Raw genomic sequence first — 24,559 nt, 5'->3', positions numbered from 1 at the left:
TAGTTTTTATTTTATTTTAATAATTCGTTATTAAAAACTTTAGTTTTTATTTTGTTTTAATACACTGTTCAAAATTACGTGCAATATTTTCAACAACATGGCGTCTACCTTTTCATCCATTCTACACGGCTGACGCAACCAAGTCCGCATGAAGATTCACAACTTTCTTTCTTTATTATTTCCCTTCATACATTTTCAGACTACGTTCCCAGATTTGCCTTATAATTACTGCTTGACTTAACCTTTTTCATTTTCTTTCCTCGAAATTGGACTTTGGCATACTTTCTTCAACCTTTGACCTTACATCCTTTTCATGTTTAATTATTCACTGTTGATTTTGTGGTTGACTATCGTTTTTGACCGTGACTATGAAGAATCCCTGCGAAAAAAGAAAAAACATTCTGATTCAAGAATGTTGTTTCGAGTTCATATGGCAAATGAAATTCGATGCTTCTTTGGTCTACCATCACCTGAAATCTGACCCTGATTTTGTGGTGTTTTCATTAGTGCTTTTGGAGTACAAGATGTGGATCATAAGAATCCCGTCGATTAGTTTCTTTAAAAGGCTTGCAGGAGAAACCCTGTTTCTCGTTTGATTCTGTTGCGTTCCCTGGACGAGCCGTTCCTCACTTCAGATACCGGACAGCCAGAGATCCTTCCGATCCAACGACGGTATTTCTCTTCTTTCTATATCGGGAAAATCTTTCTTTTTATCAGCTTTGTATGTCCGTGGTTGTGTTTGTTTCCTCGGGAAAATGCTCTCTGTAAAAGTTGTTTGTTGGATTAGAGGGCCAGCCAAGCAAGTAGAAGAAATTGGAGATTATATTAACTCCTTTCTTAAGCTGAAGTAGAGTTTGTGTACTTGTTCTAGTGCTTGTATTTGTGTTGCGGAATACGGCTATCGGATAAAGTAAAATCGTAATTGATAATTTGAGAAAATAAAGATGAAGATAAAGAATACAAAAAAATTACGTGAAAAACTCTTAAATAATATAGGGTAAAAACCACGGGCAATGGTAGAATAATTTCACTATGAGAAAATAGAAATTACAACTTCTATCGATTTAACAAGGAGAAAACAATAACAATTCTCTCTTGATAAAAAGGAGAAAACAACTCTCAAGAAAACTCTCTAAATTCTCTAGTATTGGGAGAAAGCTAGAATGATTTGGGATAGTTTTGAAGCTAAATGAGTTAGGGTATTTATAGTTGAAGCTTAATGATTAATCTTGTAAATACCCTAAAGTACAATGACTAAATGTGCAATTTAATCATTCCTAATTTTCAACAAAAAATCAACCCTTTTTGACAATTTTTTTAGATGAAAATTTTTTCTTCTATTTTCACCTTTCGGTGTTGACTAATGTCATTTATTGCTGACTTTCAACAATCTCTCATTTGAAGATTTGATTGGAACAATCATATCTTCACACCATTCTTTCTATCTTGTACAATCATGTTGCTTACGTCTCTGACAGACCACAAGAGGATCGACACCAGGTAAATTTATCAGCATTGATTGCCTTCGTCATGAAATCTAGTATGTTGTCTTTGGTATGGATCTTCTGCATATCTAACATCACTTCTTCCACCTTTTCACGAATGAAATGGTATTAAACTCGTATGTGCTTTGTCCTTGAATGAAATGATAGATTACTTGTTAGATGTAAGGCGCTTTGACTGTCACAAAACAGAGAGACATGCCCTTGATTGTGTCCAAGCTCCTCCAATAGCATCTTCAACCAAATTATTTCTTTACTGGCTTGCGTAGCTACTACATATTCTGCCTCTGTTGTGGATGTAGCCACAACTGACTGCAATTTTGAAACCCTTCTTACAGCTCCACCAACAACTTTGAACACATATCCCGTAGTAGATTTGTTTTTATCCAAATCCCCTACATAGTCAGAATCGACATACCCATTGATAAGTAAGTTTGATCCTCCGTAATATAATGTAATATTTGAGGTCCATTTGATGTATCTCAAGACCCTCTTTACTGTATTCCAACGCTCTTTGCTTGGATTCGCCATATACCGACTAACCACTCTCACTGCTTGTCAATGTCTGGTCTTGTGCACATCATAGCGAACATTAAACTTTCCACTGCCGATGCATATTACACAATGATGTATGTACTATGTGCTTAATTTTCATTGTTTTAATTTGTATTGTGTTGGAAATTTATTTAGGTTCAACTGTTTGATTCATTATCAATTATGTTGTTTACTTTGCATCAAAATAGGGCATTTTTGCATAATTTTTCTTGCTTATATGATCGGTTCTCTTCATTGATTTCTTGATGTTGCAATGGCGGATGACCACTCTGGAAATATTTTCAGCACCCTAGAGTCTTACGTATATATCCTGCATGAAGTGGTTAAAATAAGGTTAATAAATGATGTGATGGTTAAGAAGGTGATAGATTAAAAGTGAACACATAATGTTGTAATTTGGAATCATAAAAATTATCTGTATCGATAATAATAACAGTTACAAATGAAAATGTTACTGTTGTATGATAAATGAGCAAAGAAAATATTCACTTTAAAATTTTAGGTATATAATTTGTAGACATACAAAAAAAATTATGAGATGGATACAAATAAAAATTAAAAATAAGCATAATTAATAAAATAAATAAATAATCGGAGAAAATTCAAATTTTAAGACGAGTCTCACTCTGAAATAAAAATTTGTCTTGCTTGATTATTTGGATGCTATTGTAAGCCAGCTATGTTGCATGAGAAGTTACACCGCGAGTCTTTATAAATAGGGTAAACTATATATTTAGTCACTCAATTATCATTTTGGTTCCATTTTTATTATTTAATTTTTTTTCTTCAAAATCATACCTAAAAGTTATGTTTTAATGACCTGCTGTTAAAAAATTAATGGTATTTTTGGCATGTCGCCATATAGTATTGTCATGTTATTATTATTTAAAAGAATAAAAAATTTATCATATCAACAATTCTATGTATATTTTAATGATGCATGATCAAAACATAACTAAAACATAATATTAGATATAATTTTAAAAAAATAATTGGATGATCAAAATAGGACTAACACGTTATTTGGGTGATAAAAATACATAATTTATCCTTATAAATATGTTTTATCTGAAATACTTTCCTAACTCGTTTTGTGCTTCAAATAAAGTTTTATTTGACTAAAATGATTATTATTAAAGATAATAATTATTAAAAATTTAATTTTATAGTTTTCTAAACTTTATTTATATTTTTTAAAATATTTATCTTTACATAATATGTATTTTTTTCACTTATAATATATCAAATAATAATCCATGATCTCGATGTAAACAGAGATGGAGGGAGGCCTGAGCCTTCTTAGGCTATGGCCCCTAATACCAAGGGAGAAAAATAATTCTATAATTTTATTAAAATTTTCTTAATTATATTTTTATTTAATCAAAATTAAATTAATTAAAAATCTGTTTAATTTTAAATTTAACTATAATTTTATCTCTTTAAAATCTTAAACTAAGAGCTACCTTCTTATAACTTATATAATGTGATGCTTTGTCTTTCTTATTTATTTATATTCATTCTTTTCTTTTTAAATTCAAAGAATTCTTTTTAAAGCTCAAAGGTAATCTAATATTTTAATTAATTTTTTTATGTAAAATTTTAATTACTTTCTCTAATTTTTCATACTTTATTTTTATTTTTTTCATTAATTACCTATAAAATTGTGGTGTTATTAGCGTTTTGTTTAGCAATTTTTCAACATCACCTACAAGATTATAATAAAATATTAAAAGGTATTTCCCATATTTTATTTTACTCAATCAAAATTATTCAATATTTCTTTTGCCTCGATCATAAATGATTTTAGTTTTATGAAAATGAGAGTTCATATTAATTGAAGAAAATATTATATTTCGAACTATGTATTTTTTTACATAAATTTAAAAGTTATGTTAGAACATGTAATTATACTAATTTTAGTTTTAATTAAAATTTTATATTGGAAGATTATAGGTACGAGTAATATTAGATTATATTTTTTATTATATCTATATTAGTCTAGTAAATAATATTTTTCTGGATTCGCCACTCAATGTAAAGATAAATAATTTAGACATACGACAATGACAATGATAGGTTCATCAGATGATATTTCTAACATTGACATTATTCAAGACTAGAATGAAAAAAAAATGAGAATAATGGACAAAAACTCTTTAAAAAATACCAAGTTTATTAAAAAAGAATCAATTTATTATTCTTATTTCTTTCGGTTTTAAGTCAACGTTAGAGATTTTGGGGCTGTTTGTTTATTTCAGAATGATTAAGTTCTTAATGATTCAATTGCTGAATGATTCAGAGGCTCTGTATGAATTAGCTCTGAATGTGATATGTTGTTTGATAATGACTCTGAATCATTCAGAATGTATTTCTGTGTTGAATCATTTAGCACTGTTTTGCTGAATCAGTCAGCACTGAATCATTCAGAGGTGCGAAACAAACACGCTGAATGTTGAACGATTCAGCATTCAGCGCTGAATGATTCCATGACGAGGCAAACAAACAGCCCTTTGTCTGAAAAATCTATCACATCAATAAATTAGCAAAATACGCCTTTTGAAAATTGTTTTTTTAAAGTAAAACATATTTATCAAAAGAGTGCTAAATATAAATGTTTGTGATTCCATTCATTTAAATAAATACGCCTTTCATTTTAAGTTGATTGGATGAACCCAAGTGTTGATTTGCTGAACGGAGCTGCCATTTGTCGTTGATAATTCGATACATGCAAGCAGTGTATTGTAGGGAAGCTATTGGATGACTCATTTGCAGCGATCTCAGAGGAAGATTTACTCGAATCTCTTAAACAACTACATTAATCAAATTTTGTAGATCCAGGAGGTTTCAACTTCGTTAGTCTGGCATTACTAAAAGGTTAAATCTGAATCTGTTTTTTAGTGTTTGATTTTAAGTTGATTTGTGAAATATGAGCGATTTGTGAAATATGAGCGATCATCGCAACGGGTTTTGGGATGGAACCAAAAATAATTATGGGAGGAACGCTAGTACTTTCTGGAGGAAGGATAACAGTTCGTGGGGAAGGAAAAATACATACCAACAAAAAAGGGAATCACGGCTGCATGTTATACGCTATTTGTTGAAAATATTCCTGAGAATCTTCATTGGAAAAAGCTTAGATCTCTTTTTTGCATCCATGGAAAGGTGATTGATGCTTTCTTCCCTTCTAAAAAATCTATACGGGGTTTCGCTTTGGATTTATCAGATTTGCTACATTTGAAGAAGCCAAGAAAGCAATTGTTATAATGGAAGGCTCTTTCATTTTTTGCCGCAAGATTGGAGTTTCGATGGCAAAATATAAGCTCAGGCAATCCTTCTGGAGAAGAACTAATACATCCTTTCAGCGGAAGGATAGGGAGGTAGCTGACAAGAAGAGATACATATCCTCGATAGAAAGGGTGGTTGATGAAGATAAATTACGTGTTCTGCAAAATTGCCTTGTGTGTTGGTGTAGAAATTTTGTCTCCATCTCGAACCTTGCAAGACAAATGCATGAAAAATGCCTTAAGGGTTTTTCATTGATGAGAGCTACTGGAAATGTTGTCTTAATGTGTTTTAAATCCTCGATGTTACTGAATAGAATGAAGGTAGAAAATTAGGAGTCTCTGGTAGTGTGGTTCGACAGGTTTGAATAATGGTCAAAAAACTTGATAGTTGAGAGTCGGCGTATATGGTTGGTTTGCGAAGGTATTCCTTTTCATTATTGGAGCTGGGATACCTTTACAAACATTGCATCAAAGTGGGAGAAAATTATTGCAATCGATGAAAAGTCCCAATATCCATCGTCCTTTGATCGGGTAAAAATCCAAATCTTCTCAAATATCATCTCCAGAATTGATGAGGTAGTACGATTGAAGGTTGAAGATCAATCGTTTAACGTCCTGGTTCGCGAGATCGATAAGAGTTTCAAGCCTATTCCTTGGGTTCCCGAGGAAGAGGAAGAAGACACGATTGCCCATGACAACGAAGAATCCAAAAATCCAATGTCGATCACGGCTACATTGACCATCTCTAATACTCAAATTGAATTTCCACACAATGGTCGATGTTCCCCTGAGGCTACACCGGGTTCCTCAACACTTGGATTGTTGGAAAACTTGTCGAATCATATTGGGAAAGAAGTTGTACCTGGCGAAGGAAACAATAGTGGTGAGATGTGTTTAGCTTCAAGGCCATGTTCAGTTTTGGAGTCTTCATTACCTTCTACCCTCAATCAATCAGATCAAAACGTTGATGTATCTCATGCCCTGAAAGATGGTCTCAGTAGTGAGGCAATAGGTGATTCTAACCGGTTGTAGGGGAAGGGTCTTCGAAAAGGATCAAAGTTCGGAAAGAAAAAAAAACATCGCGAATAAAAAAATAGCAAGTAAAAGGATGAAGTGGCTTAACTGTCTCAGACGAATATTGGGTTTTAGTCTGATAACGGTTTTGGAAGGAGTTTTTATTTATTAGAGTGTGTTGCTTATCCAATATACAGATGGTTCGCCGTTAGGAGTCGGTTGTGTTTTTATCTTTAAAGATTTATGTATTGCATTCGAATATTTTTGATTTTTAGTGATGTGAGGCTTAGGATAGGTATGAGTGGGTTTCGAATATGGTTGACCTTGTAATATTTGGATGTTTAAGGGGGACTTAGAGATTTTATGGTTTAGATGTGGTGTATATATCTTATTGGGGTGTTTTCATATAAGGTGTAATGGTTATATTATATAATAAATCATGAGGTACTCTTTTTCTCCTTCCAATATTCGTTGGCATACATTTTAGTATGTTGATGATAATGATGGGAGTTTTTAACGAGGTATCTAATTCTTATAAAAAAAATTTAAATGGTGATTAGTGAACTTTAGCCCGAGTACACTCATTAAAGGGTCTTAGGCTTTAGACGAGACTGAGCAAACAGTTAATATGAAAAAGGGTAAAATGACGCATTTCATTGATGCTTAAATAATGCTCATAACATTTCAAGATAACTACATTGCTAGGCACTTCAGAAACTATGCATTGTTAAAAGAACAAAGAGCTCCAAGTGAACTTAGTTATTACTGGAACAAGTGTCGTTGTCCTGCGATGTCGCTCGCCATTCGTCTCTTCAATCAGTTTCTTGATGTTATCTAAATCCTCTTTCTTCCTAATTAAAAGCACTACCACAACTGCAAGAAACAACAGAGTTTTGCAAAAGAAGTTGCCCATTTGATCAACAAGACCTACCCCAGTCAAGCTATCAACAAGATACGCCATGAAGAACCAGACCATCGCGGCCCCGCCTGCACATTACTCACAACAACAAACCATGGTTAAACAGTACAGATTTTCACAATCCATGACATATATACACAAATAGGTTTTCACAAACCATTAAGCAATTCAGCTTCAGGTAGATGGAATCTCTTCATCCATGCCCACCACGGTATGAAGGATGTATCAAACACTACAGGGTCATCATTACTGGTGGTTTCTGGATTATCCTGGAGCCATTTTCTCCTCCTCATCTCTGAGAAAAGAAAATTGTTACAAACAAAAAGGTATCACAAATAAATTAGAAAGCACCGATGGAAGTTTCAGAAAGTAAAATCTTACCAGCATCAATAACAGCATCCCAGTCAGTGGTACCATCTTTCTTAAACTGTTTCAAGTCCCAAGTTCCCCAATCCATCTAGGGTCCTCAAACTTGCTTAAAACCTCAACTTCTGCAGCAGAGGTCATGCTCGTAGCCGATCCGTTAGACCCAGAAGAGATTTCCACGGCGTTTTCAACGGCGGCAGCTGAAGCTGAAACACCGGCGCCATTTTCCGATGAAGACTTGGGAGTAGCCAGTAGAATAAAGGGTCTGTTGAGAGGGAGAGAAGGCGTCGAACTCTGGGTGAAATGGGGTTGGCAGAGAAAGATGGAAGAGGAGAAAAGGAAGCCATGGACATTGACATGGATTTATTTTATTCAGTGTTGTTTTTTAATGGAATCATGTGGTTTGGGTTTTTGACGAAAAGGATGAGCTTTTTCTCTTTTGGGTTTTTCACCTTCAATTGTTATTATCGATTATTTTAGTTTATTTTTTATTTCTTAAATTTGATGTTTAAGTGTTTAATTGATAAATTTTCTTTGATTTACAATATTTTTCATCCCCAAAAATTTACTTTTCATATTTAATTTTGGGTTTTTGGTTTTTTATTAATAATTGTATATATTTGAATTCTTTTTCTAACTAACAAATGATAATTTATTTTTGTATCAAAACATACAATTATTTATAAAAAAAATTAATATGTGCAATTTTATTATAAAAATTGTTGATCCCTTTTGCCATGGAAGTTGCGAACTTGAAGCCGTCGCTTGCTTGGAAGCTAAATCAAATGGGGCTCAGCTCCATCCATCTTGCTTTGCAGCATGAGTGCATCAAAATGGTGAGAGGGCTAATCACACTCAACGCTCAGCTTATCCGAGTGAAGGCAAAAGGGATGGTCACACCTTTACATTATGTAGCACAGATTGAAGATCCTGATCTTTTAGCTGAATTTTTATCTGCTTGTCCATCGTCTATTGAAGACACCACGGTTCACTGCGAGACCGCCGTGCATGTCGCTATTCGAAACTGCTCGATTCGATGTTTCAGAGTTCTTGTTGGATGGCTTCGACGAGTCGACAAAGACGACGTTTTGAACTGGAAAGATGAAGAGGGTAACACTGCTCTGCACATTGCTGTATCTTCTAGTCAAACTGAGGCAAGCTTTGATTGTTTGCCGTAAACTAATGATTTCACTACATGATTATTGTTAATTAGTTAATTAAAGTTTGTTTTTTGATCATGAAGATGGTGAAGCTGTTGGTTAAGAATGTCAACGTGAACGTGAAGAACATCGATGGTTTAACAGCTATGGATATATTTCACCTTCAAGGATCATTGCAGAACCCTGAAATAGGTAAGATTCTACATAAGGCTAAAGCAGAAAGATCATCTGATCTTAACTCAAACATGACTCTGGGGGATTACTTCAGCAAGGAACTCAGTCTGATCGATATACGAGACAAATATTTCGGGACCAACACCCGAAATAAACACAACGATATCCGTAGTGTGCTTCTTGTGGTGGCTGTACTGATTGCAACAGCCAGCTACCAGGCTGGACTTAGCCCTCCTTGTGGGTATTGGCAAGACGATTATATCCCACCGGAAAACAACAGCACCAACAACGCCAACAGTACAGGCCTTGGACAAGGGCAAAGGGCACACCGTGCAGGACAAATGATAATGAGCCCTGCCATTCTTTTCTATTTCCTTACCCTCAACGGTTTAGCTTTTCATCTGTCAGTGTGGACGATTCTGGTTATTATAATCGGCCTCCCATTTTCGGGAACTCTTTATACATCAACATCTCTTCTTATGTATGCTTATTATGCTTCCATGGTGGCTGCCTTTCCGACGCAAGGAAGCGTGGCTTTAACCGCTGCAAGGGCTTTGTTCGTAGCCTTGACAATCACATCCACAGTGGCAGTATACTTAATTCCTTGGGTGACATTTTCTAAACACCAAAAGCTTAAACGTCTGGTCGACACAATGAGAGGAAGCAGGGTACTCGTCTGTCCCGAAAACTAATGCAGGGTATTTGCTTTTATGTTCTTATTTTCATTGCTACTTGAAAGCATGAATCTTTCCCCAGTTGTTTCATTGCTACTTGAAAGCATGAATCTTTCCCCAGTTGTTTGCACGTCAATGAGCCTTTCAAAGTTATTTTTCTTGGAAAGAAAAGTCGGTCAATACCTTTTTTTAGTACAAAAGTCAAGTTAATATTAACAACAATCCAATTGACTCAACCATGCTGACGCTTTATGCATTACGCTACAAGCAATTGCATCAGATATAGCCACCTGCACTGCCGATCCTTGTTATAAGAAGCTAACAAGAAACAGACTGGTTAGCTTCATTGTGAAAGTTTTACCTCATCGGTTCCCAGTGGATGAACAGTTACGAATGGCAGCTGAAAATGGAGTCGTATATGCATTATACGTAACTCTCCCCCATGATCCCAATATTTTAGCCGTATCGATCGTATACCGATCGTCGATACTCAATTGCACGATGCTGCCGTTGCAGGAAAGCCTCATTTCGCCATGGTAGTGAACTTGAAACCGTCGCTTGGTTGGAAGCTAAATTACATGGGGCTCAGCCCTATCCATCTTGCTTTGCAACATCAATGCATCAAAATGGTGAGACGGCTAATCACACTCAACGCTCAGCTTATCCGAGTGAAAGCGAAAGGGATGATTACGCCTTTACACTATTTGGCACAGATTGAAGATCCTGTTCTTTTTGCTGAATTTTTATCTGTTTGTCCATCATCTATTGAAGACACCACGGTTCACTGCGAGACCGCCGTGCATGTTGCTATTCGAAACCACTCGATTAGATGTTTCAAAGTCCTTGTGGGATGGCTTCGACGAGTCAACAAAGAAGATGTACTGAACTGGAAAGATGAAGATGGTAACACTGCACTGCATATTGCTATATCTACTAGTACTAATCAGACAGAGGCAAGCTTTAATATTTGCTGTAAAGTAATGATTTCATTACATGATTATCGTTAATTAATTAATTAAACTTTGTTTTGATCGTGAAGGTGGTGAAGATGTTGGTTTAGACTGTCAACGTGAACGTGAATAACTTCAATGGTTTAACAGCAATGGATGTATTTCACCTTCAAGGATCACTGCAGAACCCTGAAATTGGTACTGTTACATATTGACTTTCATTTTAGTACAATTTATTTCATATTAACATTGTGTTAATCATCCTAGGTAAGATTCTACATAAGGCCAAGGCAAAAAAAGCATCTGATCTCACCTCAAACATGACACTGGGGGACTACTTCAGCAAGGAACTCACCCTGATCGATAAACGAGACAAATACTTCGGAATCATCACCGGAAATAAACACAACGACATCCGCAGCGTACCTCTCGTGGTGGCTGTACTGATTGCAACAGCCAGCTACCAAGCCGGACTTAGCCCTCCAAGTGGGTACTGGCAAGATGATTATATCCCACCGGCAAACAACGCCACCAACAACACCAACAGCACCACCGGCCTCGGGCAAGGGCAAAGGGCACACCGTGCAGGAGAAATGATAATGAGCCCTTCTAATCTGTTCTACTTCTTCACTCTCAACAGTCTAGCTTTTCATCTGTCGGTGTGGACGATTCTGGTTATTATAATAGGCCTTCCATTTTCAGGAGCTCTTTATACGTCAACATCTCTTCTTCTGTACGCTTATTATGCTTCCATGCAGGCTACCATCCCGACGCAGGGAAGCGTGGGTTTAACTGTTGGAAGGGCATTGTACATATCGGTAACTGTGATATCCACAGTGGCGGCGTACTTAACTCCTTCGGTTGCGTTTTCAAAGCACCAGAAGCTTCAACGTCGGGTGGATGCAATGAGAGGGAGCAGGGTAGTTGCCTCTCCCGAAAACTAAAGCAGGGTATTTGGTTTTGTGGTGTTTTAGAATTTGAATTCCTTGTAAGAATTATCCATGTACAACATAACTACTACGCTACTTGTTTGGTTTTTGTAGTTGTCTTGTTAGTTGAGACTCTCTGTGTCCATATGATCAGTTCCTTCAATTTTGACTCCATATATCTAAATTTAATTTGAGAGCTCAAAGCATGAAAAATTAATATGATAACAAATAAATTATCTTTATCGATTGTGATGATGTTAAATTTGATCTTAAAAAAACATGTCATAAAAGTAAAGTTATTAAAAATTAAAAGAAATAACGACAAAATATAGATATAAGAAAATAAAAGAAAAACAAAAATATATTGACGTCGACGATCAACACCAAGATTAATGTTGTCGCCTATCAATTAAAGAAGAAAAAGAAATAAGTTTTAGGGTTGAGAGAAAAACTTTTAAAATTTATATTGTGCATAGTAAAAATTTTAAGTTCACACGTATAATTTAAATATTTTTTATATTTTTTATTAATAATTTAATTTCACTTCCTTAAAATTTTGTACTTTCGCATTCTTAAAACCCCTATGTATTTACTTATTAATCTATATTCTAAAATTTATCATTGATGTCACTTTTTCAACTAGTCTATCAATCATTTTACTCTTTTTTTAGTTTTTTTATTAATGTATGATAAGTATAAGGTAGTATCTATTCAAAGATAATTTTCAATCATTTGATATTAGTCATATTTTCATTTAACATTCATGATGCTCGAACCCGAAACTTCAAAAAATAAAAAGAGTTCATAAAAGTTGAGAGTCTGCCTACTAAACGACAACGTTTGTGATGAAAAAAATTGAAGAGAAATACATGGCTTAAATATAAAATAAGTGCACAAATTATACTGTTTTTCACGAATATATGTCTAAAATATTTTTTATTCATCTCGGTGTTTAATGTTACAAACGTTTCCATTTTAAGTGTCCAACCATCAACGACTTTAATTTCTTCTGTTAAGTTACATGTCTCACAATCTGATAATTAAAATTTATATTTTTAAAATATTAAAAATATTATTATATTTATAAAAAACACTAATTTCTCTTAAATTATAAAAAAAATCCCCCAAATCTCTAAAATCTCCAAATTCTAACCTTAACCTGCCATCACAACCATTTTCGACCACGACCACTGTCGTCGATGTAGTCCCTGTCATCCTCTTAATCATACATCATTGCCACCTTTTTCGGCCACGACCGCTGTTGCCAATATAGTTCATGCCATCCTCCTAATCATACTCTGATGTAGTCCATGTCATCCTCCTAGTCATACGTCGCCTAGTTGTCGTTGATTGGTTGTTGGAATCTCGTGAGATCGCGATTTTAATCATTGGATTTGTGGGGTATAAAACGTCGATTGGTCACGATTTCATAGGGGTTTTAGTCTTTGGGGAGGTGAGGTTGGGTAGAGTTTAGTCGATGGCAAAGGATGACAGTCGATGTGTGTTTAGGGGTTGAAATGAAGGTTTCTAAAGTTTTGGTATTATTTCAAAATTTTATATTTTTTAAATATATCTAATTTTAATTTTAAATATATTTTTTTAAAGTTATCAAATTATAACATGTATCACTCAACGAAAAAATTAAGACAATTGACAACCCAAACACTTAAAATAACAACAATTGTAATTTTAGATACCAAAATAAGTAAAAAAAAACTTCAAACATCCATCCTTGAAATGTTATACGGTTTGAGCACTTATTTTATTTTATATTTAATCCTAAGGGAAAACGTTTCGGGCTAACCCGAACCTTTTATGGATTCCGTATCGGATTTGATCCGGATATCATTCTCTAACTTCAACTATTCTCTCACAGTCGTCCAAAAACACACTGTTCCGTTTTCTGCAAGCACTATAGCCCTCAATGGAGGTCGCAGCAGCAGCCGCTTCAAGTTTCTCCGTCCAGGCGCACATGTTGTCACCACCAACCGCCGCTCGAATCGTAAGCCCTAACCGAACCCTAACATCTCCTACGTCGACTTCCCTCCGAGCTTCTCTCTCCACCAATTTCCTCTCTCCCCTTCCCGCCTTCGGCAGCGTCGCTGGAGATTTCTCCGGATTCAAGCTACGACCCGATGCTCTCAACCCAGCCTCTCTCTCCCGGTCCAAGCCCAAACGTGGAGTCGTCACCATGGTACTTTCAAATCATTTTAATTTCATCTAAATTTCATTACTTTACCAGTTTACTTGCCTAGGGGGTGTTTATTGGTAGTGAAGTAGGCAACTTTTATTTTATGTGAATGCTGAAAATTATCATTAATACTAATCTGAGTTCCTTTTTTTTAATTTGGAGTATCATATGACAGTTGAGTTGCCCTATCTAATAATAAGTTCGATAAATTATGTGATTAGACAAGAGTGCAACTGAATAAATTCATTTTGTTTTTGTGTTTTCCTGAAATTTTGTGGATAGGTTATTCCGTTTTCGAGGGGAAGTGCATGGGAGCAACCTCCACCGGATTTGGCATCGTATTTATACAAGAATCGGATTGTTTACTTGGGAATGTCGCTGGTTCCTTCTGTCACAGAGTTGATACTGGCTGAGTTTCTTTACCTTCAGTATGAAGATGAGCAGAAGCCTATTTACTTGTATATAAACTCCACTGGAACAACCAAGGTATGATTTTGATACTGGAAATTGAACATGTTCTAGGGCCATAAATGTAGTATTTTCTGTGATTATTGGCATTGTAATTTGCATTGGATTCTAAATGAATGCCAAAAAATGCGAAGTTACGCCTAGATTTTCTTTTGCATTATTAAGATACTAAATTGTTGCATTTATTTGCTTCCTTCTTCTAACATTATTAATAGGATATTTCACTATTTTCAGGGTGGTGAGAAGCTAGGTTATGAGACTGAGGCTCTTGCAATTTATGATGTTATGGGGTAATCACACTTTTTGCTTTTTAACTCACGAGTTGTTTCAGAATTGGCTTGTTTCATGAGCTGCACAAAGTATGTTTGAATGATCTGAATTATCTTCCTGGATTCGGTGTGCTAGTTTCAATGTCAAACCCCAGCTGCATCTACTACTGATAAATAGTGAATGCATCATTCTTTGTGAATGATGATAAGGTCTTTTTTACCTTCTACGTTTCTATAGCAATATTTTCATTCAGTCGTAATGAGTCCTAGCTACTTGTGGATTTTTCTTCTTTCTAGAAACCAAGTAGATACTACCTGTCTTAAGCTTGGAGCATTTATGAATGTATAACATTCTACAAACCACTGTACATCCTTGTCGTTCCTAGCTTTAATTTTTGTGTTTGTAAATACTATCTTTTGCTGCAGGTATGTTAAGCCTCCTATTTTCACTCTCTGTGTTGGAAATGCTTGGGGTGAAGCTGCATTACTTTTAGCTGCTGGTGCAACAGGAAACCGTTCTGCTCTTCCTTCATCTACAATAATGATAAGACAGGTTGGTTGTCGGACATTGGATCTCTGATGCCCTAAACTATCAATTTCTTCAAATATGTTGGATGCAGTTGACATAAATGTTTAATATTCATTACTTTTCCCTCTACTCTATCACTTTGCAGCCAATTGCTAGATTTCAAGGTCAGGCAACAGATGTTGATCTTGCAAGAAAGGAAGTTAAGAATGTGAAAACAGAGTTGGTAAGGAAATAATCTACTTAGTTGAGGATTCTGATTATACACCAAACTTACATTTAGAAACTCCATGGTCCTGTCTAAACATCTTTCGGTTTGATTGCTAAACTGTAGAGTGTATATATTGGTTATTACACATTAAAACTGACCTTACAATATTTGCTGGTGGATTTGCTTCCAAATTTGGGCTAATAGAACTGCATGCTTTTTATATGCTTCATACTCAAGGTTAAGCTCTATGCGAAACACATGGGAAAATCAACTGAGCAGATTGAGGAAGATATAAGGCGCCCGAAATATTTTAGCCCCAGTGAAGCAGTTGAATATGGCATCATAGATAAGGTCTTTTACTAGGAAGTAGTTATTTGTTCTGTACTAATTTTCATGCATTTCTGAACTTACATTTTCCCAATTATATTCGGCAGGTATTATACAATGAAAGGGGTTCTGAAGACCGTGGTGTTGTTTCTGACCTTAAAAAGGCACAACTTATCTGACCATAGGAGAACTTGTATCTTTATTAAATTTGCTCAGGTAAAAACTATGTTTTCGCTTGAATTGTATGATTCATTACATTGCATGTTTCATGTTCTAGACATCCATAGATATCATGATGTAGCTGTGTTTGTTATTTTGTGTGAAAACAGTACCTCGAAAATGAAATGATTTGCTGGGTTTGATTAATAAACTGCGGAGGACAAAAGAGGAATAAATATTGATTTCTTCTCATTTATAATAGCTTCTCTAATATGTTTCATGCTGAAGTATACATAGACTGAGTTGAAGGGTAACAAGAGAAGCTGAGAACTGTGTGAGCTTTGTCGGGGAGCAATAGCCAAACAAAGCCGTGTGGGAATGGGAGTCATGGTCATCATGGATGTGCTGTCACATCCTTTTGTAGCATAAATTAAATTCAATAAATCATGCTTGTAGTTGTTTTAACACAAATTATTTGCAAATGAAGTTTTGTTTTGTTTTAAATCACCCCGATTATTAGCTTAGGTCAGGAACCTATCAAGGTAAAATCACCATGAACCGAGTCCACATCAATGTGATTGACAAATGAAGCAAGCTAAAATAGTTTATGCACGTCCTAATGCAGCCTACCAGTGCACCTTGAAGAGCCACAGTAGCAACTTTTTTACATCATTTTCATCATAAACCTGATCTACCATATAATTGTAATGGTTAGGGGTGGGCAGGATTTAAGTCGATGCTAAAAAAACTTGACTTTCAAATTTGAGTCGAGTTATAAAATAGAATTTGAATAATTCAATTTTTTTTAGTAATTAATAGATTAATTTTCAAGTTTGAGTTGAGTCACTCAATTTTGCACGCTACATTTATATCGCATATGAAAAAAATATGAAGAATATATATGTATATCATATATGGTTACAACACACTGTCTAAATTAAAATCAAATAGTATCATAATGTTATAAATTATTGCAATTAAATTTGAACAAAAACTCAAATAACTTGACTCACTTGAAAAAAATTCAAAAAAATTTGAGTAATAAAATAAGTCTTGACTAACTAAATGTTTTGACTCTTCAACTCGATTGAATATTCACTCCTAATAGCGATAAGTCAAATCTTGCACATGCAAAGAGTATTATGTGCGGGATTCTCTTGTTGTCATGATCATAAAGAAGCATCTTGTGCATACAAATTAGGTGGTTTATGAGTCTCCCCAAACCGTGGTGCATGAATGGTGAAAACTTGAATGCACATCATGCATTAGTGGTGAAAGATCATCCCAGAGAGAAATGTGACTGTAATTATTTCCTATGTCAGAAGGGTACTCATGGTGCCCTATTCTGTTTTCAGCTACCCTATCCTCGACGATCTCTCCAGCATACCCGCAGATAAACCTCTCAGGCCTTTCATTTTCGAAAATCGCAGTTATCAGTTTTGATTATATGAGAGTCCATATTGATATCGGATTAAAATATTGATTTAATATTTGCAATCATCATTCATGCTCTAACTTGATTGAAGTATTAAGCTTTTATTACTTTCCATAATTTTTTAAAAAGAATTATTTAACCTCTTGGTATTAAGATAAGGTATTGGATCTTTTAAGCAATAATAAAGGTTTAAATTTTGACATTGTGAATTGAGTAAATTATATTGGGAGGATTGTCTCATAATTGAACTTTTATAATTATCCAACCTAGATTAATTAATCAATAGATTAGATATCGAATATAATAATTAAATAAATTTATATTTTCTAACAAATGATAATAGATGGAGTGATAAATTTTTTATATAGATTTCAGGGTCTTGTTTTTTAATAGGCATAATAATAAAATTACTCTCAACGTTTGTACAAATGATCACTTTATTTCTATCATTTTTTTTAGTATTTTAGCCCCCCCTAACGTTTTATTTTGAAGAAAAATATTCCCTCTCGATGAATGAAATCGTTTGGACTAAAAGTCAACGCTTCCTATTGGTTATAGATCCACGTGTGATGTCACATCATCAAAAAATATTTTTATACTATTTTGAAATATATTTTTGTAAGTATATATATAATTATATAAAAATATATATATTATTTGATGATATATTGATTTTATTAGAAGAAATAACCATAAATATTGAATTTAAAAAGTAAAACGGATATGAATTATAAAAATTATATTTTAACTTTTCATTATACAATTGATATTAAACCTAAAATACTTGCAACAAATACACGGAGGCGCCAACTCATCCAACGGTCAATATCTGAAAACAGAAAAAGGCGGGAAACTATTCAAAAAGGATGATACATACAGCGGTTTTCGATTGCTTAAAAGAAAAGCCTAAGCTCTCATCGTGAACGAGACTCAGGTGGCTGCTCTGATTTTGGCTGGTCGGATTCTATGACCGTGACTCTGGTAGCAGAAATTCGCCCAATCCACCGGTAATCGCAGCAAGAACATGACGACGGAAGAAACAGTGGAAGGGGGGAATTAAGAAGTTAGATGGGAATTTGGACCGCTGAGGATATCCAATGTGAAACTGAAGAAGGAAACATAGAGAACATAAAAGTAAATGTTGAAGGAAACTGCAGGAGGAGTGGAGGTCGATGAAACTGAGTTGCCTCGGTGGGCTACTCGGAGATCATGAGAGAGCTGATGAGGTAATAAATATATGAAAATCGCTAGACCGGCCGGTAGCCGGCCAATCCTGTCTGGTTTTGACTACAGCCGGGCAGCTCCGGTGATGGCGCCGCCATGTTTTGACGCGTCAGAGTTCGGGTACGTTCTAATTTTTTTTTTACTTTTCAATTCCTCTCTTCTAAACTTAAATCTAAGTTTAATTTTCTTTAAATCTAATAAAGGCTAGATTTAACTTTCTGTTCGTCATTTTTTATCGTTGGATCAATTTGGTTATAAGATAAGTTTCGACCTCTACACGAGTTATTCTATACCTCAGATTTATTGGATTATTTTCATCACATGAATATATTTATAGTTTATATTTTAATTACGAAATTAATGATTACAGTTGATCTTTAATTTCAAGGCTAGTAAAAACAAATCCTTTAATCTTTCAAGAAAATATTTGTTTAAAGTTGAGTCTTGTAATTGTGGGTGTTCAGAACAGGATAGAGCAACATCAAATCCCTGAACTTGGTAATTTTGTTAATTTGATTCTTGATTTTTTTATCTATATTAACAATTAAAATTAATTTTCAGTATTTGAATTCTTTTCAATTCTTATTACATTATACAATCTTAAATTACCTCATTATGAAAAAAATTAAAAATTAAAAAGTTACCATGTCAAGAAAAGTTACCAAAGATTAAATGTTGCTTCAGTTTGTGATTAATATTTGACAAACAAGGAAACAGGTGAAAGACATGCTTTCACCCTTCCCCCCCCCCCCCATCAATTAAGGGATGCTTACTTTTGAGTACTAAAGTACATGCATTTACATCAAAGCATTTGACTAGTGCAGTCCATTGTTCATTTTCATTAGCTCAAAAGTCATACTAATAGGATAGGTGCCCACTTTTGTAGGTCATTCCGGATTCCCAAAGCAAAATCTTCCCAGCCTTGCCCACCAGCACATCCCTACATTTATATTAAAATCTGTCTTTGATTTCATGGATAATTCACATTCTAAAGTGATCATGGGTTATATAAAATGTCTATATCCGAAAACTCCACCATCTCTTCTGAATTTTTTAGCTATATATTACATTATGTTGTCGACCTATGCGAAAAAAGAAACCGACCCGAACATTCGAAGTTATGGGAAGGCGGGAAAAGTGCAATCATCAAACCTAAATCACAGACTTTGGTGTTTGACATGCAAAATATGCAGATCTCTTGCATGAGGAGAAGGACTTTATGGTTCTGGTAATTAACAACCTTTAATAAGGATTGACAAGCTGTGAGCGTGCTGAGCTACTACTTGTGCTTGCCTGTTGCCCGAAACTTAAGGTAGGATGAAGCAGTTCCGCCCGTGGGAATGAACCGTTGGGTGGCACGTCCAGAAGCAAGTCTTGGTCGGAACTTTCATCGACGAAATGGAGAGAATCCATCACCATCAGGAGGCAAAGCGAAGAGGCTTCTCGGACTAAAGCAAGAACCGTCATCGTCTATGACTTCTTTGTTTTCGTAGGTAGCCTTCAAGAACACCATTTTAGGGAACTTTAAGGAACTTGCTTCTAAAAATAAAAAGGAAAACATGGTAACAATCACAACAGCTCACAAGATTATCAATCGATTAATAACAGCAGAGAAAATAACTGAACCTGGAAAATTTTGACTTTGGCAGTCACGCGATCTCTTCGTAATCACCAAATTGTTCGATGTAATGGCAGTTGGTCCTCTATCTATCACTGGCCCTTTAATACTACTTTTACATCTCTGCAGCTGAGGAAATGCGAATATGCTTAGGCACCCAGTGAGCAAAGTAAGTTCATTGTCAACAAATTCATGAACAAATTCGAACCTTAAGTACATGACGGCGTTCCACCCATTGTGATTTTGTCAAATTAAATAATGCAAATCTTTTCAAAGTCTTACAATCTTCGGCTTTCACCCCCGGGACAGAGATATTAAAAACGCCTTCCTCAAGCAGTTGCTGGAAGTAACAGAGGTTATCCTTGAATTGAGGGCTTTCAAACATGCTTTCGAGGCTGCAGGTGCAAGGATAACCATCAGTGATTCCACATCATGTTCTACTAGTGATCGTCCCATTAGAAACTTACATTACTGGTTTTATTCCCTTTTTCTTTTACGGAATTATCCGATTTCAACTATATATGCTTCAGATACTATTAAAATAGAAATAAAAGCAAGATTACCATTGGTGAATGCATTCCATTTTGCACAAGCCATGAACTAGAAAGGTGTTATTTCCCCATGTTGATAAAGGGGTAAAAGAGATACCTATTGGGGAGTTTGGCAACTTCGAGTGGAGGTAGATACTGCAACAATAGTTGCTGCTCTTCATTTGTTAAATGTTTCACAAACTCCTCAAAGTTGACGACATCCTGCTCCACGCAAATATACAATCACAAATGGAGAATGAACATGTGTGCTGTAATGTGAAATTTTCATGGCGGTCCACCTTTTGCTTAAGATTGAAGAATCACAATTCAAGATTTGTGAAATATTCAGTCACTATATGCTTGCAAACTTACAGACTCCCAGGGCTCAAAAGATTTTCTTTAAACAATATAGCAGCTCAAGAATCGAGTTATAAAGCTGCTTCCAAGAAAAACCAAAGAAAAATGACACGGGAACTTACATTTAAATCTATGTTACACAGTGGTGACTTATGACTTTCCAGCATTAGTGATTTTTCATGTTGGGCCTTGTCCCTGCCGAAACATCAAAAATAAAAAGGAAATATTTATCAAAATGAAGAAACTATTCTAAAATGTCTTTCCGAGAAACTGCAGAGACAAAAATATTATGATAAAAAGACATACCTCTTAAATTGCTCGTGCTGCATTCCAGGTCCAGCTGGATTCATAGCCTTTTCGATTGCATGTCCTAAAAATTCCACGGCCTTGCTATCCTTGTATCCAGAGAAACTTGAAGAATGTGAATACACCTCGTTCACTAAATATCGTTTGTTTTCAACTGAAAGTGAGCTAGCTTCAGATTCCTCATCTCGAGCTATTGAGCTAGGATGTCTAATTAGAACGCTTCCATGTCCAATCTCAACAGATACCATGGGTGTTTCACTCTCGAAAAGTAAATCTTCCTCAGATGATCCAGAGAAATATGAAGACTGTTGTTCATGTAAAATAGTATATAAATCTTTGGTCAGTTTCTCAACTGAAGATTGCTTAGGACGATTTACGAAGGTCCTTTCCTTAGAAGGCACCATTGACTTCCACACGTTAGATTGAGCAGGTCCTGGAAAAAGATGAAAGAGAAGATGATTTAAATGTATTTCAGGCCATTATAAAAGTACAAGCATGCAATGAAGCCATCGGTATCAGCCAAGATCAACCTGATAATGTAAATTGTAATGGTTATATTTCTAGGAAGATATACAACCGTTTTCGTTTATGCCAAGCACGACCACTCATGAATCTCTCGTAAGTTCACAAGATGGACTAAAACAAGCAAATCACTCTCAAGAAGTCAAAACAACAATGAGTAACACCGATGGCAATGTGTTCAACCTGTCAAGTCACTTGCATCTGCACTGCCAAACTGGGCATGGCTTTCAGAATTAGATATCGCTGATCCAGAACTCGATCTATTACTAGTATCTTCATCCACGAACCTGCGGAAACCCTGGTTGTAATCAGGGGCGACAAATGCTGTTTCATGATTTGGTTTTCTTTTCAGAAGTTTGATTTCTTTTTTCTTATTTATAGATATGATCTTCAATCTGGAACTCCTATGATCTTCATAATCATCAGGTTCAACTCGAGAATGAAGTGGGGTATAGTTTGCAAGGGTCCCTTTAGTCCTCCACCGCGATCCACATGCATTGCATAATACTGGCTTCTCAGGAGGTCCATTGCGCCATAAAGGAGTGCCTATCACAATGCATTGTCGATAGTAAGTATAATACTATTTAAAGACACGGAGATACCAAAACTGTGATAAGATTATGGCAAGAGCCATTAGCCAAAATTTATAGAAATATTAAAGGGGAAAAACTTGAAGGGAGAAAAAAGATTGCATCAATGGGATTAGTATTTTCTTGGACAAATTCAAAGATAAACGCGACATCAGATAAATCTTCTTCAAATTATGGTCACTAAAGCTTCCATTAACGCTTGTACTCGACACATTTAAAACTCATATCAATGACCATAGAAAAGAATACAGATGAAAAAACTTGAGTTGCACTAATTGGTGCAGAAACACCATGTTCCACGAACCATTCTAATTTTAAGAATGGTGCAATGAATGTTCACACCGGGAAGTCATTCAGTAACTGCAATGATACTTTTGTGGTGAAGTGTTTAAAGGCCTAAGAGGCAAAAAATGAACTTCAAAATAGAATCAAATGCTGCCGATATCAGAAAAAAGTGTAAAACAATGATTTAAAATGGATATGAGTGCAACTCTGCAAAGTGGTACACATTGGTTGACAATTCTTATCAACAAAGACCAAAGCCGGTGTCGCACAAGCATGAGGGTACTAGCTCATCAGCATTGGAATTTAAACAATGGCTTATTTATGAGACTAGAAAATGAGCAAGAAATCTGTCAAGACCTGAATGGCAAGTGCACCTATAAAGGAGTCAAACAATGATGCTACAAGGAAATACATTTCTATGAATTGAATAGAGGAAGGTTGAGGTTTGGCTTGATATTTAGGCTTATAAACATCTATGGAGCAATGGGAAGGCAATACCGATTTATTGTTGAATCCGAAACCGGCCATAATTCAACAACATAGGCTCTGCAATTCCCCAGCACCCAATAGAATTCAATCTCAATTTGTGAGATATGTTGGAATTTTAAACAGTAGTCAAACAGACCAACCCCAAAAGATAAAAAGCTGAGAAAATCAAGTTCTAAGCTTTACATGGATCGAGAAAAAAGGACATCAGTTGTTCTAAATCCATATACAAACAGTACAACTCAAAGAACAGCATAATTTGTAAAATATATTATCATTGTCCATGTAATCTGGTTCTTTTCTTCACACTGTTATTCCCAGGAAATCATAACCCTTCTAAGCATGTAAATCACATAGAACAAATTTTAGAGGAAAAAAACATGAACAGTTACTTGTACCCAAGGTCTCAAAATTCTTCTTTTTTCATTTTTCTTAAACTTTATGTTTAACTGGAGATACAAGAACTCACTTGTAACTCCACAGTGATAGCAAGGTCCTTGCTTGCCCATATCTTCTCTTTAGCAAAAGGGAAGAAAAATAAATTAAGAACACAATTTACAAACAAGAGAAAAAGAAAAAGGAAAAACTATGATTGACAAAAACTTTGACTAAAAATTGAAACTTTTTTATTTGATTGGTTTCTTCAAGCTCTATATGACATATTCAACTGGGTATTAAAGGCGTCTCTGCAACAACAACAACAAAAACCCAGAAAGCTAGTTTAGTTTGCAGAACAAAGCAAAAGCTAGAGTTTTGTTATCATTTTTATCAGCCCATATAACATAATTAAGGGGAAAACAACAAAAAAAAGCCACACAAAAAATCAAGAAGAAAGGAAAATATTTAGAGATGGGTATTTGAGCTGGGACTTTGTACAATCCAATGAGGGGGGAAATAAAGGAAATGGGTAATTGAGAGGAATCTAGTAAATGGCTATGAGAAGAAGAAGCTGAAATGGGAAGGAAGATAGAAGGGGAAGGGGAAGGGGAAGGGAAAGAGAAAGAGAGAGAAATAGAGAACTGTGTTTTATGTTTGTAAGTATTGTATGTGATGAATGTACATTAACACGATAGCACTTATTTAATTTTAGGGTAAACTACCTACATATTCAAAAAACTATAGCGTAGTTCTATGTTGACTATTGAACTATAAATTATATTAATTAGGTCATTAAATTGTTAAAATCATTTCAATCAAGTCACTAATTATTAACTTTTAAGAGAAATATTGACTTGAAATTTAAGTATATTTGTATAATTATACAACTCTGTTAACAGTAAACAATCAATGACTTGATTGAAATTATTTTAATAATTTAGTAACTTACATGACAAAATTTATAGTTTTGTGGTCAAAATAATCACTCTTATAATTTAGTGACTATACAATTAATTTAAGCTTAATATTATTTATGGTAAATTACATGTTTAGTACCAAAACTATCACTTTTGTTCTATTTTGATCAACAAACTATTTTTTATTACAAAAACATACCTAACGTTTAGTTTAGGTTTCATTTTGATTAATC

General features: G+C 34.9%; 2 protein-coding genes and 2 pseudogenes across 5 annotated transcripts; 2 read left to right on the top strand and 2 right to left on the bottom strand.

The window, feature by feature from the left end:
* Nucleotides 1–7,082: 7,082 nt before the first annotated feature.
* On the bottom strand, nt 7,083–8,014 carry LOC120187124 (annotated as a pseudogene).
* A 384-nt stretch (nt 8,015–8,398) lies between these two features.
* LOC120187123 (ankyrin repeat-containing protein BDA1-like) lies at nt 8,399–11,542 on the top strand. Its single transcript, XM_039190912.1, has 3 exons — nt 8,399–8,794; nt 8,884–8,992; nt 10,866–11,542. Exons 1-3 carry the CDS (start codon nt 8,426–8,428, stop codon nt 11,540–11,542), a joined length of 1,155 nt encoding a protein of 384 aa, XP_039046843.1. The 5' UTR covers nt 8,399–8,425.
* A 1,844-nt stretch (nt 11,543–13,386) lies between these two features.
* Nucleotides 13,387–16,104, top strand: LOC120187086 (ATP-dependent Clp protease proteolytic subunit-related protein 4, chloroplastic-like). Of its 4 annotated transcripts, XR_005522258.1 has the most exons (9): nt 13,387–13,721; nt 14,001–14,204; nt 14,421–14,476; nt 14,882–15,008; nt 15,130–15,207; nt 15,430–15,543; nt 15,627–15,735; nt 15,967–16,026; nt 16,068–16,104. XR_005522258.1 is itself a non-coding variant. In XM_039190886.1 (8 exons), exons 1-7 carry the CDS (start codon nt 13,452–13,454, stop codon nt 15,696–15,698), a joined length of 921 nt encoding a protein of 306 aa, XP_039046817.1. In that variant the 5' UTR covers nt 13,387–13,451; the 3' UTR covers nt 15,699–15,735; nt 15,976–16,068. The 4 variants fall into 4 exon arrangements, 3 of the variants coding, with proteins under 3 accessions (XP_039046817.1, XP_039046815.1, XP_039046816.1); XM_039190886.1 differs by having other exon boundaries at nt 15,976–16,068; XM_039190884.1 differs by lacking the exon at nt 16,068–16,104 and having other exon boundaries at nt 15,964–16,067.
* Nucleotides 16,105–19,086: 2,982 nt separating this feature from the next.
* On the bottom strand, nt 19,087–24,089 carry LOC120187085 (annotated as a pseudogene).
* Between the last annotated feature and the right edge of the window lie 470 nt (nt 24,090–24,559).

This window comes from Hibiscus syriacus, unplaced genomic scaffold (assembly GCF_006381635.1).
Source record: "Hibiscus syriacus cultivar Baekdansim isolate YM2019G1 unplaced genomic scaffold, ASM638163v2 tig00113722_pilon, whole genome shotgun sequence".
In the NCBI taxonomy this organism is placed as follows: domain Eukaryota; kingdom Viridiplantae; phylum Streptophyta; class Magnoliopsida; order Malvales; family Malvaceae; genus Hibiscus; species Hibiscus syriacus.
This window is presented reverse-complemented; position numbering and strand designations above follow the sequence as displayed.

Excerpts from the sequence above, each read along its gene's own strand:
- LOC120187086 (XM_039190886.1), top strand. The coding sequence starts at position 13,452 with ATGGAGGTCGCAGCAGCAGCCGCTTCAAGTTTCTCCGTCCAGGCGCAC. Across the intron at positions 13,722-14,000 it reads AACGTGGAGTCGTCACCATG|GTTATTCCGTTTTCGAGGGG; the intron begins GTACTTTCAAAT and ends TTTTGTGGATAG. Across the intron at positions 15,009-15,129 it reads CTACAATAATGATAAGACAG|CCAATTGCTAGATTTCAAGG; the intron begins GTTGGTTGTCGG and ends ATCACTTTGCAG.
- LOC120187123 (XM_039190912.1), top strand. The coding sequence starts at position 8,426 with ATGGGGCTCAGCTCCATCCATCTTGCTTTGCAGCATGAGTGCATCAAA. Across the intron at positions 8,795-8,883 it reads TATCTTCTAGTCAAACTGAG|ATGGTGAAGCTGTTGGTTAA; the intron begins GCAAGCTTTGAT and ends TTGATCATGAAG. Across the intron at positions 8,993-10,865 it reads ATTGCAGAACCCTGAAATAG|GTAAGATTCTACATAAGGCC; the intron begins GTAAGATTCTAC and ends TAATCATCCTAG.